This window comes from Felis catus, chromosome C2 (genome assembly GCF_018350175.1).
Source record: "Felis catus isolate Fca126 chromosome C2, F.catus_Fca126_mat1.0, whole genome shotgun sequence".
NCBI lineage: Eukaryota > Metazoa > Chordata > Mammalia > Carnivora > Felidae > Felis > Felis catus.
In genome coordinates this window covers 67452315-67468442 of record NC_058376.1, presented here as the reverse complement: position 1 = coordinate 67468442, position 16128 = coordinate 67452315, and the positions used below count along the sequence as shown (strand labels likewise).

The following is a 16128-nucleotide window of genomic DNA, read 5'->3' as shown; positions in this document are numbered from 1 at the left end:
TTGTACTTATATTTATCCTTAAAGGGTATAGAGAATGATACTCTAGGTATTCACACTATAAAAAAAAAAGTCTTTAAGAACGTGTTTCTTTTACAGGGGAAATAATAGGGGGAAGAGAGGATGAGCTGTTTTGATTGCAAGAGGTATAGTTTGAGAACATACTGTTAATGTAGCCAGCATTATCAGCTCATACCGCCATGTACTCATTTCTGATAAACACTAGTCAAAGAAATCTCAGCATAACGACTTTCAGCAAAAACCATTATAATTTGTATTCCTATGTTAGAATGATATTGTTTTACTAGCTACTTTAAATATTCAAGCTTGTTTTATTTTTTTTTCAAGTTTTTATTTAAATTCTAGTTAGTTAATATACATGGTAAACTTGGTTTCAGGTGTAGAATTAGTGATTCATCACTTACATACAATACCCAGTGCTCATCACAAATCTCTCTCTAATGCTCATCTCCCATTTAGCCCAGCCTGCACCTCCCTCCCTCCATCAACCCTCAGTTTGTTCTTTATAGTTAAGAGTCTTTTATAGTTTCTCTCTCTCTTTTCTTTTCCTGTATGTTCATCTGTTTTCTTTCTTAAATTCCACATATGAGTGAAATCATGGTATTTGTCTTTCTCTGACTGACTTACTTCATTTAGCATAATACACTCGAGCTCCATCCACATGGTTGCAAATGGCAAGATTTCACTCTTTCTGATGGCTGAGTAATATTCTTTGAGCTTGCTTTAGTTAAGTAATAAATGATACAGCTGTGTTTCTCAGATAAGTATTGATGAATAAAAAAGATATAAAAATGAATATACAAATAGATTAGTTGAAGAGAGAAGAAGGGAGAGAGAGAGAAGAAAGTAGGAGAGATTAAAACCAAAACGTAAGGATTAAAAAAAAAAATAAACTACAAAATTCCTATGGTAAGAGGTAATTATGAAAAAATTTTATTCAACTTAAATTGCCAAAACTTGGAAGCGAGGAAAATTCTTCCAGTAGGTTGGTGAATAAGTAAACTTTGATACATCCAGACAATATAATGTTTACTCAGTACTAAAAGGAAATGAACTATCAAGCCATGAAAAAGATATGGAGGAAACTTAAATGGATATTTAAGTGAAAGAAGTCAATCTGAAAAGGCAGCATACTGTATGATTCTAACTTTATGACATGCTGGAAAAGGCAAAACTAAGGGGACAGTAAAAAGATCAGTGGCTGCCAGGGGTTGGGGGTGGGGGAGAAATAAATGAACAGGCAGAGTGCAGGATTTTTAGAGCAGCGAAATGATTTTGTATACTACTACAATGTGGATACATATCACTATACATCTGTAAAACCCATAGGACGTACAATGCAGAGTGAACTCTAATGCAAACTATAGACTTGGGGTGATGATGTGTCAATGTAAGATTCATCAATTGTAAAAACATACCATTCTGGTGCAGGATGTTTATAGTGCGGGAGGTTGGGGAACAGGGAGTATATGAGAATTCTCTGTACTTTCTGCTCAATTTTGCTATGAACCTAAAACTTCTCTAAAAAGTGAAGTTTAATTAAAAAAAAAAGAACTTAAAAAAAGAAAAAAAAAGAACTTGCTATGGTCATTGGCTTTCAACTATAATATTTATCATTTCCCCCAAATTCAAAAATACTACAGATGTAAGTAATATTTATCTACTTAACACTTAACTGCTTATTTTTCTCTCAAAAGCAAAATTAAAAAAATACTATGAGATACAAAAACAGTTTCATTAAAACAATTATCTAGCTTTACTTTTATTCTAAATTATAGCTTAATTTTGTTAAGAATTTAAATATTTTCAACCAAAATCTAAGGATTATCATACATAAAAGGCTCAGAGAGACAATTAAAACCATTATAAATAAATTGTTTTGACATTTCACAATTGGAGACAGCAGTGTGATAAAACAGAGCATTGAACTTGAACTCTAGAACACCTGATCTGCCACTTGTCAACTAATAATATGTGGGCAAATTACCTAAATTCTGTTTTCTCATCTGTAAAACCTTGGAAATGGAATGCACATGAAAATGCTAGAACTCAGAAAAGGTCAAAAATATCATATCAACTGAAAATTCTGAATCAAATTTAATTTCTTTTATCATCAAAAGTTAAGATACATTTTCTTCAGTCTTAGGAATTTTTACTCTTAATATAAATTATCCCATGTCTTACAAATTTTATATATATAGCTGAAAGTTTCTTCAGTCATCACTGTCACTTCCTGATTCACTCAGCTGCAAATCATTTCCTAAAATAAAAAAAATAGCAAAACTGTAGTAATTATTTAATATTTTCATATTTAATATATTTATTTTTGGATGAACATAAATATTATACAAAATGTAACACCGAGTGATCCCATTTAGTTAGCATTTTGTCATTAATAATCAGATTGCTTATTCTATAATTTAGTCACTTCATTAGTAATTTGAAAAATTAATATTGCTTGTAAAGAAAACATCAATCTTCAGCATAGTTTTAGTATCACCTGGCATCTCTTTTAGTCTTCTTTCACATACCAACACCACTTTTCTTTTTACCCCACTGATTTAATTACATCAGGAAATGAGAAAAAATGTGGTTTAGATCAGCCTACATCATTTTGAAGAGTGGAAAAAGTTACATAATTTTTTTACATCAAATTCAGTCAAAACATTAAGTAGTATATTTTAAGAGTAATTCATCATTGGTTCCTTTTGTAATTCATCAATGCGCTTACAGTAATGGAATTTATATCCCAGTGGGGGAAACAGACAGTAAACAAACAAATATATAATATGATGTCAAGTAGGGATAAATACTATGAAAAAATGAAGATTAGTGATGGAAGAGTGGTGGAAGGTGCTATTTTAGATATGATAGTTGTTGGCAGGTCTCCTTGAAGGATGACATTTGAACAGAGATCCAAATGTAGAGAGAAGGTCATAAAAATGTGGAAGGAGAGTAGGTACTGTCCAGAAGGTAGGCCTCCTTGAAGGGTGACATTTGAACAGAGATCCAAATGTAGAAAGTCATAAAACTGTGGAAGGAGGGCAGGTACTGTCAAGCCTGAACAGGAAATACAAATATCCTAAGGCAGAAGCATGCTTGTGTTTGCTGGCTGAAGTGGAATGAATGAGGAAGAGAATGATAGGAAATGAGGTCAGGAAGATGTCCAGAAAACCACGGTTTCTAGGTTATGATAAAAACTTTGGGTTTTGGTTGAAATGTAATGGGATTTATCAGAAAATTTTAAGCAGACAATTGACTTGAACTGTTTTAGATCAGTGAATACACTATAATACACTATAATCGTATCAGAGTTTCTCACATAAGAAATAATACTGGCTTTGATTCAGGTGGCTCAGGTGGAGGTGGTGCTAAATTGTCAGGATTAAAATATAAAGATAGAACTTACAGGACTATCAAAAGTATTGGATTTAGGGCATGAGAGAAAGAGAAAAGTGAAGAATGACTCCTGGCATTTCTGATCTAAACAACTGGATGGTGGTATCATTTACTGAGATGAGAAATACCAGAGGAACAAGATTATGTGAAAAAATTACAAGTTCAATTTTCAACATGACACATTTGAGATACCTAGTAAATTTTCAAGTATATATGCTATGGGCAATTGGATATATAAGTCTGACATGGTAGAGGTTGGAGTTGGAAATAAAGATTTGGGAGTCACTGACTGCAGGGGTTTATTTGAAGATATGGAATTGGATAATATCATTTGGGTAGTAAATTACAATGGTTAAAAATATTCTTGTATTTTTAAACTAGTCCAAAATCAACAAAAAGCTGGCATATTTTGAAGTTAATACCCAGTTTAAGAGAAGTGGTTTCTAGGCCATATATAAGTTGTTGCAAGACAGCTCAGTTCACTGCATGAACTCCAGAACTATTACATTATTTGATAAAGAAATCTGCTAAAGCTTCTTTTGTGCATGACCATTTTATAATTTTTAAGGATTAAGTTTCCATTTATTACACAACTATTGTGTGGCATAAGAATGTTCAACTTGACATGATCCCCATAGTATGAGTTTCTTAAGTCAAACCCAATGTCCCGAGTTCTACTTTTGTAATAGACTTCATGCTGTATGGGTTATATGCATAGTATCACCGTGCTGTTGAAATATTCAGTTGACTTGAAGGTATCCAGATTAGCCTTTGAACATGACATACTAATAAAGGAAATATATTTTCAATCAAAATGGTAACTGTGACTTGGAAAAAAGAGTTTACCCATAGCAAATGCATTCAGATTCCTAAGCCAGTGGTTCTCAATGACAGCAATACTGATCCCTTAGAGATGGCACAGAAATTTATTTGAAGTGTTGTTTGGATGATTTGCAGATTGTTAGTGGCATTTAGTGAGAGGGGAATTTAGGAATGCTAAATGTATTACAATGTAGGAACAAGTCTTACACAATAAAGAACTCTACCACATTGTGCAAAGCTTTTCAAAGTCCACTAGTATATTCATGTACCTGGAAGACCTGTTCGTAATTTTAAGGCTGGAATCTAATTTCAGTTTTATAAACTATTCTTTTGCACAGACTTAAAATTTACTGAAATTTAATGAACTATTATGTAAACTGAAAGAAGACTTTACATTTTTTTAAATGTTACTTTAAATGTTGTAAGTAATACTGCAAAAACATAGGGTGCACATATCTTTTTGAAATAGTGTTATATCTTTATTTTAAATCTTTACTTCACAAAGATTTTTGTATTTGTTTTGGAAAACATATTAGTGATATGAATGCTTTCTAATCCTTATTTCAACAAGTTAAATAAAGATAAAAATTGTTGACATGGTGTGTTGAATGGTGTCTTGTTCCTCTTAATTGTAAATTTATTCATTAAAGATTTCAAAATATACTATAAAACTATAATAATCAAAACAGTATGGTACTCGCAGAGGAATAGACACATAAATCAATGGAACAGAATAGACAGCCCAGAAATAACTCCACATTTATATGGTCAATTAATCATGACAAAGAAGGCAAGAATATACAATGGGGAAAAGTAGCCTCTTCAATAAATGGTGCTGGGAAAACTGGACAAATATATGCAAAAGAATGAAACTGGATCTGTTCTGTTATACGGCTAGCTAGAGTCAGTCGTTTTCTTTATCATTATTAATTAACATAGTGAGATTAGCTTTAAATACACATAGAGTCCCATTTGCCTCCTGAGAGTATCAACCTGTATGCTTTTATTAAAAAGTATTTATTGAGCGCGGCGCCTGGGTGGCTCAGTCGGTTAAGCATCTGACTTTGGCTCAGGTCATGATCTCGCGGTTTGTGAGTTTGAGCCCTGAGTCGGGCTCTGTGCTGACAGCTCAGAGCCTGAAGCCTGCTTCGGATTCTGTGTCTCCCTCTCTCTCTGCCCCTCTCCTGCTCATGCTCTGTCTCCCTCTGTCTCAAAAATAAATAAAACATTAAAAAAATAAAAATAAATAAATAAATGTATTTATTGAGCATTTACTATGTATCAGGTTGTGTGCTAGGTGCTAGTACTCAATGATAAGTGAAAAAATAAACAAGACTGGTCTCCTCCTGCAGCTTAAACTTCAGAAGAAAGCAAATCACACAAAAGATATAAATTTATAATTATGACAATTGACATAAGCAAGATATTGCTCTGAAGTTCTGCAAAAAGGAGGATCTGACCTTGTCAGGAAGGTATCCTTGACAAAGTGTGTCTTGAACTGTAATCTAAAGGAGAAAAAGTTAACTACATGAAAAGAAGGAAGTGTTTCTGGCCGAATGAACAGCAGTGTATAAGGGCTCTGATATGGGTGAAAGGTTTGAGTATAGTGGCAAAAATTAGGTAAATGTTACTAGAACAAAAAAAGCAAGACCATTATGTTAAGATGTTTTGTGTCTACCATAGAAGAAATTACAAATGACACTTGATGCGGGAGTGGTTAGGGGAGATGACCCTCTGTTGTGAAAAGCCTGTATATAACTTTTCATTCCACAACAATGTAACTACTGTTGACCAGAGGCCTTACCAATAATATAAGTAGTTAATTAACACATGTTTTGTATGCTATATACTACTATATGTGTTATATACTATATTCTTATAATAAATCAAGGTAAAGAAAATGTTAAGAAAATTATAAGGAAAAGAAAATACATTTACAGTACTGAAAAAAAAGATATTAAAAAAAAAAAAACCACGTGAAGTGGACCTGCAGTGTCCAAACCTGTGTGCTTAAGGTTCAACTGTCCTAGTCATTGAAAAGTTTAAAGCAGGAGGGGTGACAGATTACATTTGAATTATGAAAAGAGCAATATGGCTACAATATACATAATGGATCAAAACTGGGTTTGAGTAGATAAGGGGGTGAACCAGTTAGAACATCACTGCAGAGTGAAATGCAAGAAATACGGTAAGTTGAACTAGAGTAATAGCAGTGGAGATGCAGAGAAGTAGATGAATTTGAGAAATATTAAGGAGGTAAAATAAATAGGACTTGATGATGGACTGACTATGCTACAAAAAGGGAGAGGAAGTAAATCCTTATATACAATTAGGCTTCTGGATTGTATTATTATGAATCCTGCCTTTCACTAAGAGGAAACACAGTGAGCCAATGATTATAAGTTGGTTTTTGGACGAAGTGAATTTGGAATGCCTTTCCTAAAAGATGGTGTTGGACCTATCTGTTTCTAGAGCTCAGAGGACCAGGTCAGAGATGCAAATTTACAAGTTATCTATATGTAAGTATTGATTACAACAAAAATATGGAGGAGATTATCTAGGGAAAGACTTTGGAAAAAGGAAAGAGGACCTAGAATTAAGCCTTGCTTGAGGAACTCCAGCTCTAATGATGGAGTAGAAGATTCTAAACTGGCAAAGGAGACAGAGAAAAGTATCTAGAGAGACAGGAGAAAAACCAATAAGACACAATGTCACAGTGTCAAAAGGAAAGGAAGGATTCAACAAGCAGGTAATGATTAATCATAGTACCAAATGAATAAAGTAAGAGTTTTATTCTTTTAATCCAAATTTTAGATCATAATCACTATGGCTCCACAGTGAATTCTTACTTTTCCAATTACTCATGTTTACATATACTCACTTAAAGTACTCATCAGAAGGCCACTATTGTCATGAGATCTATTCCGGCCAGCATCCATATCAGGAATCCTGCACTGTGGCATGGCAGACATGACAGGATGTCCTGAGATATAAGTCCCTGGATCAGAAGGAGAGGATCTGCACTCTTCATCGTCTGAGTCACTGGAACTATCCTCACTACTTGAAGATGATGAACTTTTGGAATCCGATGAACTATCACAACTACTCATCTGGTCCATTAGACTAGCTTCTGCCTTCAGTTCTGAAAATAAAGCAGAAATTAATAGACAGGTTAAATAAATAATACTAAACATAGATATTAAATAAATTTTGAATGTGTTAGCTTCTAAGAGACTGTTGGTGAGGAATAAATAAGATATATATACATTTAGAGCATTTAAAGCATTTTACTTAAATTTTTTAAAATGTTTATTTATTTTTGAGAGAGACAGTGTGAGTGGGGGAGGGGTAGAGAGAGAGGGAGACACAGAATCTGAAGCAGGCTCCAGGCTCTGAGCTGTCAGCACAGAGCCCAAAGTGGGGCTTAAACCCATGAGTTTTGAGATCATGACCTGAGCTGAAGTCAGATACCTAACTGACTGAGCCACCCAGGCACCCCTAAAGCATTTTATTTAAAAAGCTCCTCTACCACCAAAACAAGCCATACTTCAATGTTGGGATTAAGAAAATTAAAAGACATAGGCAGTGCCTAAATCGAAATACTACATTTTTATACCATTATACTTAAATATGTATGTAATTCAAATAAAATAAAGAATGTGAAAACTTAAAACTGTAAAAATGAAAATCTATTTTGGCAGAAACAATCCTCCAACTCCTCTTATCCTAAAATATATATAATGCAATGCAATACCTACAGATGAATTTCTTTTTTTTTCAGCTTTTTTGACATATAATTGACAAAATTGTATACATTTAAATGTACAACAGGCTTCTGGCCCTGGCATAAAGTGGCTTGGCCATAAAAACCACTTTGCCTTGAACAAGGAATCTGGACATTCAGCGTGAACAGCTGAGTGATGCTGGGTGGACAGAGCTCCTGCCTCTCTGATTCAGCAATTTGAGGTGGTCAGGCTGGACAACAGGGTCCTCACAGAGGTGTGTTGCAAGGATATTACCTCTGCCCTTTAGGCCAACCCCTCCCTGACCAAGCTTAGCCTTTACACCAAAGAGCTGGGTGATGCCGGTCTGCACCTGGTGCTCCAGAGCCTGCAGAGCCCCACCTCCAAGATACAGAAGCTCAGCCTCCAGAACTGCTGCCTAATGGAGGCTGGCTGTGGGGTTCTGCCCTACATGCTGCACTCAGTGCCCATCCTGTGTGAACTGCACCTCAGTGACAACCCACTGGCAGATGCAGGCCTGTTAGCTGCTCTGCATAGAGCTTCTGCAACCTGCCAGTGGCCAGCTATGAGACCCTAGCCTTGGTGCTCAAGGCCAAGCAGCACTCCAAGGAGCTCACGGTGAGCAATGATGACATCTGCCAGGACAGCCCCAGGGCACTGTGCCAAGGCCTCATGGACTCCACCTGCTAGCTGGAGGCGCTGATGATGGAGAACTGTGGTCTCACATAGGCCAGTGGTAAGGATCTGTGTGGCTTCATGGCCTCCAAGGCTTCAATGAAGGAGCTGGAACTGGGTGACAAGCTGGGCAACCTGGGCATTGTCCAGCTGTGCCCCAGGCTGCTACGGCCCAGCTCTTGGCTCAGGGCCCTATGGCTCTGGGACTGTGACATCACCACCAAGAGCTGCAGAGACTGGTGCCATGTCCTTAGGGCCAAGGTAAACCTGAAGAGCTGAGCCTTCTGGGCAATGCACTGGAGGACAGGGTGCCTGGCTGCTGTGTGAGAGCCTGTAAGAGCCTAGCTTCCAGCTGCATTCTTCATGGGTAAAGTCCTACAGCTTACAGCTATCTGCTGCCACCACTTCAACATGATGCTAACTCAAAACAGAATCTTGTAGAGCTGTAGATGAGCAACAACAAGCTGGGTACTCTGGCATTCAGGAACTATGCCAGGTCATGAGCCAGCCTGGCACCATGCTGTGGGTGCCTTAGCTGGGGAATGCGACTTGACTGAGAGTGGCTACCGCAGTCTGGCCTCCCACCCACTGGCCAACCACAGCCCATGCAAGTGGGACCTCAGGCGACAACTACATGTATGACCCAGGCATCTAGCAGCTGATTAGAGCCTCCAGAAGCTCAGCTGTGCCTTGAAACAGCTGGTCCTGTACGACACCTACTGGATGTAGGAGACAGGACTGCCTGCAGGTCCTGGAGGGGCACAAGCTGAGCCTAAAGGTCATCTCCTGAATGGCCTCCTGGCCTAGCTCCTGCAACCTGCTCTCCTGATAGCCCCTACCTGGGCCCCTGCATGAGACTGGCTGCTCCTGGGGGTTCTCACTCTGGGTGTCCTAGCTTTGACTGAAGAGAAATATGCAAATCAATTGACTTCTGTGAGAGAACTTTAGATAATCTCTAACTGTTAAAGCACTTTTTTGGTAGGAGGAAAAAACCCAAAATGTACAACTTAATGCTTTGGTAAACATATACATTGTGAAATGATTATCATAATTAAGTTAATTAACATATCCAACACCTCATAGTTTCTGTGTGTGTGTGTGTGTGTGTGTGTGTGTGTGTGTGTGTGTGTGTGTGATGGAAAACCTAGATCTGCTCTCTTAGCAAATTTAGACACCATGCCACTGGCACAAAAATAGACACACAGGTCAATAGAACAGAATAGAAAACCCAGAATGAACCCACAGCCATATGGTCAATTAATCTTTGAAAAAGCAGGAAAGAATATCCAAGTGGGAAAGAAGTCTCTTCAACAAATGGTGTCAGGAAAACTGGACAGCAACATGCAAAAGATTTAACTGGACCACTTTCTTATACCATACACAAAAATAACTTCAAAATAGATTAAAGACCTAAATGTGAGACATGAAACCATTAAAATCCTAGAGGAGAACCTAGACAGTATCTAACTTCTTTGACATTGGCCACAGCAACTTCCTACTAGATGTCTCCTGAAGCAAGGGAAACAAAATAAAAAATAAGCTATTAGGACTACATCAAAATAAAAAGCTTCTGCACAGCAAAGGAAATAATCAACCAAACTAAAAGGCAACCTACAGAATGGGAGAAGATATTTGCAAATGACATACCTGATAAAGAGTTAGTGTCCAAAATATATAAAGAACTTATAAAACTCAACATCAAAAAACCCCCAAATAAACCAATTAAAAATGGGAAGAATACATGAATAGACCTTTTCCTAAAGAAGACACACAGATAGCCAATGGACACATGAAAAGATGCTCAACATTACTCATCATCAGGGAAACATAAATCAAAACTACAGTGAAATATCACCTCACACCTATTAGAATGGCTGAAGTCAACACAAGAAACAAAAGTGTTAGTGAGGATGTGGAGAAAGGGAGACCCTTGTACACTGTTGGTAGGAATGCAAACTGGTGCAGTCACTCTGGAAAAAAGTTAAAAATAGAAGTACTCTATGATCCAGCAATTGCACTACCAGGTATTTACCAAAAGAATACAAAAATATTAACCCAAAGGGATACATGCACCCCAATGTTTATAGCAGCATTATCAACAATAGGGAAATTATGGAAACAGCCCAAATATCCATCAACTGATGAATGGATAAAGAAAATGTGGTGTGCATATGTGTGTGTATGTGTGTGTGTGTATATATATATATATATGTATATATATATGTATATATATGTATATATATATATACATATATATATATATATATATAATGAAATATTACTAAGCCCTAAAAAAGAATGAAATCTTGCCCTTTGCAACAATATGGATGGAGCTATAGAGTATTATGATAAGTGAAATAAGACAGAGAAAGACAAATACCATATGATTTAATTCATGTGTAATTTAAGAAACAAAACAAACAATCATAGGGAAAAAAAGAGAGGCACAAGAAATATACTCTTAACTATAGAAAACAAAATGAGGGTTGCTGGAGAGGAGGTGAGTGTGGGGATGGATTAAACATGTGATGAGGATTAAGCACCGGGTGTTGTATGTAAGTGTTGAATCACTAAACTCTACATCTGAAACAAATATGGGACCCTGCCCTACCTCTTGCCAGTATACCCTCCTGCGGAGCATCTCTGGGTGGTGGAGTGGAATCTCAGACCTGAAGAAAAAGGACAGTACTTTCCCTGGTCACAAGTTGTCAGTGGGACTTCTGATCCATCTCTCTTGTTTTCCTTATCCGGGCTACCCTGGTGTTGTTGGACTTTTAATCCAATGAGCCTATCTGGAGCCTATCTGGAAGAATGAGCCTATCTGGAATACCTTCTATAGCTAAGTTGGGGGTCAAGACATACTGGCTCTGAACCATCATCATCTGGGAGGGGAATATTTTATCATGCCCTGACTCTACTATTCCTCTAGTCCTTCCTGAGTTCCCTAACCAGATGACCCTCCAATTTCTACCTTTCAGAGTTGGCCTTTGGTTGTCTTTTGCATTATTTCCAGAGTTTATAGTTTTACTTTGTAGGGAGAAGCAGGGAGTGATAAATCTATGCTGTCTTGTCCCACAATACATTTTAAAAAATTGAATTTATACAGAGTATCTGTTCTGTCAAAACAAAATAAAATTTTAATTTTATAAATAGAACATAATCTTCAAATATTTGTGAAGTAAACACAATTATTAAAAAAATCCATGGACAAAGAAGCAAAAAGCTATTAGAAAATACTTCAAATTAAATGAAGATCAAAATGAAAATCTCTGGAATGCAGCTAAAGTACAGCTTAGGGTGAAATTTAAAACATGAAATGATTATATTTTGGGGGAAAAAAGACAGTCTCAATTAAGTGAACTAAACTTGTACCTTAAGAAGCTAGAAAATAAGAAGAGCAAATTAAAACCAAAGTAAGTAGAAGGGAAAAAATAGTAAAAGCAAGAACTAAGGAAAGAGAACAGAAAAAAAAATAGTGAAAATAAACTGAAGGCTGATTGTTTAAGAATATAAATAGTATTGACAAAACTCAACCATATTTATCAAGAAAAACAAGACACTAGACATAAATTACTAATGTCAGGAATGAAACAGGTGACAGCACTACAGATCCTAAAGACATTAAATGGATAGGAAGGAATACTGTGAACCACTCTGTGCCCATAAATTTGATAAATAAGAAGAAATACACCAACTCCTTAAAAGGCACAAACTACTAAAATTTCTCAAGAAGAAACAGATAATCTGAATATTCCTAAACCTTCTAAAGAAATTGACTTGTAGTTAAAACCCAACCCCCATCCCAACTCCACACACAAATTTCCAGGCACAGGTGGCTTCACTAATGAATTCTACCAATCATTTAAGTTATAAATAATACCAGTGTGATACAAACTCTTCTGGATTATTAAAAAGAAAGGAATACTTTCCAACTTGTTACTTAAGTTGATATCAGAGTTTACTGATATCAAAACCCAGCAAAGACATTACAAGAGAACACACACACACACACACACACACACACACACACACCCCAATGTCCCTTATGAACACAGATGCACAAATTAAAAAAAAAATAGCAAACCGCATTTAACAATATCTAACATGGCTTTTAATCAGGAATGATTTTGTTCAGTAGGGGGACATCTGACAATATCTGGAGACATTTTTGGTGGTCACAACTGGTGGTAGAAGCCAGGGATGATGCTAAACATCCTACAATGCACAGGACAGCCTCTGACAATGTATTTTCCAACCCCAAATGCCATTATTGCTGAGGATGAGAAACACTACTATATTAAAAGTACAATATATCATGAACAAGTGGGGCTTTTCTCAGGGATACAAACCTTCAAAAAATCAATCAATATAATTCACTATATTAAAAAATAAAAAGTAAAAGCCATCTCAAAACAGCAAAAAGAACATTTAACAAATTTCAAGTCATTCTTGATAAAAACTCTCAGCAAAAGAGAAGTAAAAGGGAGTTAAACTGATGAAAGACAGCTAGGAAGAATTTACAGCTTAAATCGTACAAAATACTAAGAGACTGTTTTCCTGCTAGTGTCAGAAGAAGGAGGTTTTTCACTCATACCACCTCTATTCAATATTGTATTCGAGGTTCTAATTGGTATAGTAAGTCAAAAAATAAAATAAAAGCCATCCAGATGGGAAAGAAAGAGGTAAAACTGTCATTATTCACAAATGACATAATTGTGTATGTACAAAATCTGATGGTATCCACAAAAAAAACCTATTAAAATAGTGAGTTTAGCGAAGTTAAAAGATACAGGAAAAATATACAAAAATCAGTTGCATTCCTATTGACTAGCAATGAACAATTAGAAATTAAAATGATAAAATAAGAGCATTTTTTAAAGTTATTTATTTATTTTGAGAGAAACAGGAAGGTTTTTTTTTATTTATTTTGAGTGAATAGGGGAGGTACAGAGAGAGAGAATCCCAAGCAGGTTCTGCACTGTCAGTGCAGAGAGCCCAATGCAGGGTTTGAACTCACAAACCATGAGATCATCACCTGAGCCAAAATCAAGAGTTGGACGTTTGACTGAGCTACCCAGGCACCCCAAAATAAAAGAATTTATAATAGCATCAAAAAATTAGGCTTCTGAAACCATGCAATTAAAAAGATAAAGTTTTCACCTCTCTCTCCTGTATCCTCTTTTTCCTCTTTTTTCCTATCTTGACATTTACTCTTGGAACCCAGCCACTATGTCGTAAGGAAGTCCTAGCCACCTGGAGCACAAACCATGTGTAGGTTTTCCAGCTGACAACCCCTGGAAAGGTCTAGGCCAAAGCCAGCATCAAATTGGCAGACACTGTGAACAACTGAGCCCTCAAATAATTCCAGATGTTAGACTTGTCATTCCTGCTGACGCCATGTGAAACAACAACGAACAATTTCCACTGAGCTCTACACAAATTGATGATTTATGATCAGAAAATATGTTGTTATTGTTTTAAGCCCCCACCTTCAGATTTTTCTTAAATTCCTCATATTTGGAAACCATAAAACATAATTATAAATAATGGTCAAAGAGTTGAAGTTACACAGATTTTTAGAATTCAACTATAGTGGAAGAGCTACTCATCTACTGATGCAGTTAAAGTGATACTCAGAGATATATTTATACTCTTAAATGAATACAAAAAGTAAATTCAACATAGATGAGCTTACCATCCAATTATATGAATAACAGAGCAAACTGAAAATGAGTCAAAGAAAGGAAGAATTTTTTTAAAGAGCAAACATTAATGAATGAATAAACAAAGGAACAAGAAAAAAAGGAGTTAAAATAATAGCTAATATTTTAACATTTCCCAGTGCCTGCTTTAGGCACATTATAGGTATTTCTTTAATCCTCTCAACAACCCTAATAATTACCTCTATTTTACAAATGAGGAAACATACACAAAGAGAAATAAGAGGTTAAATAAATTTCCCCAGGCTATATAGCTGCTAAGTGACTGAGCCAGGATTTGAATGTCAGCAGTCTGACTCCAAAGATGTCAGTAGTTACCTACTTATTTCTCTTTCTCTCCTCACCTGGCAGTGGATGTTAACAAATGTTTTAGTTACTGCCAAGCTCATAAGTGAAAAAAATATTCCTTAATTTTAAAATTTACATTTTGAAAGTACTAGTGAGTCTGATCAATTTTTCACATATTCATTGGCCCTTGCATATCTTAGGTTGTAAAATAGACTTAAATCCATATTGAAATTCTGCACGTGATAAAAAAGACTTTTTTCAAAGAAGACATACAAATGGCTAGCAGACACATGAAAAGATGCTCAATATCACTCAATACCACCATCAGGGAAATACAAATCAAAACTACAATGAGATATCACCTCACACCTGTCAGAATGGCTAAAATTAACAACACAGAAAACAACGGATGTTGGGGAGGATGCAGAGAAAGGGGAATCCTCTTACATTGTTGGTAGGAATGCAAATGGTGCAGCCACTCTGGAAAACAGCATGGAGGTTCCTCAAAAAGTTAAAAAGAGAACTACTCTATGATCCACCTATTGTACTACGAGGTATATACCCAAAGGATACAAAAATACTGATTCGAAGGGACACATGCACCCTGATATTTATAGCAGCATTATCAACAATAGCCAAATTATGGAAAAAGCCCAAATGTCCAATGACTGATGAATGGCTAGAGAAGATGTGGTATATATACACAATGGAATATTACCCATTCATAAAAAAAGAATAAAATCTTGCCATTTGCAATGACATGGATGGAGCTAGAGAATATTATGCTAAGCAAAAAAGTCAGAGAAAGACAAATACCATATGATTTCACTCATATGTGGAATTTAAGAAACAAAATAGATCAGTATGGGGGAAAGAAACAGAGGCAAACCAAGAAACATACTCAACTTTAGAGAACAAATTGAGGGTTGCTGGAGAGGAGGTGGGCAGAGGGATGGGTAAAATGGGTGAAGGGTATTAAGGAGGGCACCTGTGATGAGTACTGGGTGTTGCATGTAAGTTATGAATCACTAAATTCTACACTTGAAACTAATATTACACTATATGTTGATTAACTGGAATTTGAATAAAAAATTGAAAAAAAATGGTTTTCATATCAGAAGAAATCATGTCTTTATATCATTTGATATAAATATATCAATATATCAATTGATATCAATAAATGGGTATCAATATACACTCTCTAACAATACCATATTTATTAATTCTCTGTTAATACCTATTTATCCATGCTCTTGGGGAGGGGAGAAATTTGGATTCTCATCTTTTTTTTTTAAACGTTTGTTTGTTTGTTTGTTTGTTTATTTATTTATTTATAGCATGCATGTGGGTGGGGGAGGGGCAGAGAGAGAGGGAGACAGAATCCGAAGCAGGCTCCAGGCTCTGAGCTATCTGCACAGAGACTGACATGGGGCTTGAACTCATGGACTGCAAGATCATGACAT

At 36.0% G+C, this 16128-nt stretch overlaps 1 protein-coding gene across 3 annotated transcripts in view; it reads right to left on the bottom strand.

The window, feature by feature from the left end:
• Positions 1-928: 928 nt before the first annotated feature.
• EAF2 (ELL associated factor 2) overlaps positions 929-16128 on the bottom strand; it is a 35762-nt gene continuing 20562 nt past the window's right edge. For all 3 annotated transcript variants that reach the window (XM_023260210.2, XM_003991690.6, XM_045037008.1), the window contains 2 exons: positions 7121-7381; positions 929-2278 (listed from right to left, as the gene is read on the bottom strand). In XM_023260210.2, the coding sequence (XP_023115978.1) occupies positions 2232-2278; positions 7121-7381 (308 nt within the window). In that variant the 3' untranslated portion in view covers positions 929-2231. The remainder of the gene's footprint in view (positions 2279-7120; positions 7382-16128) is intronic.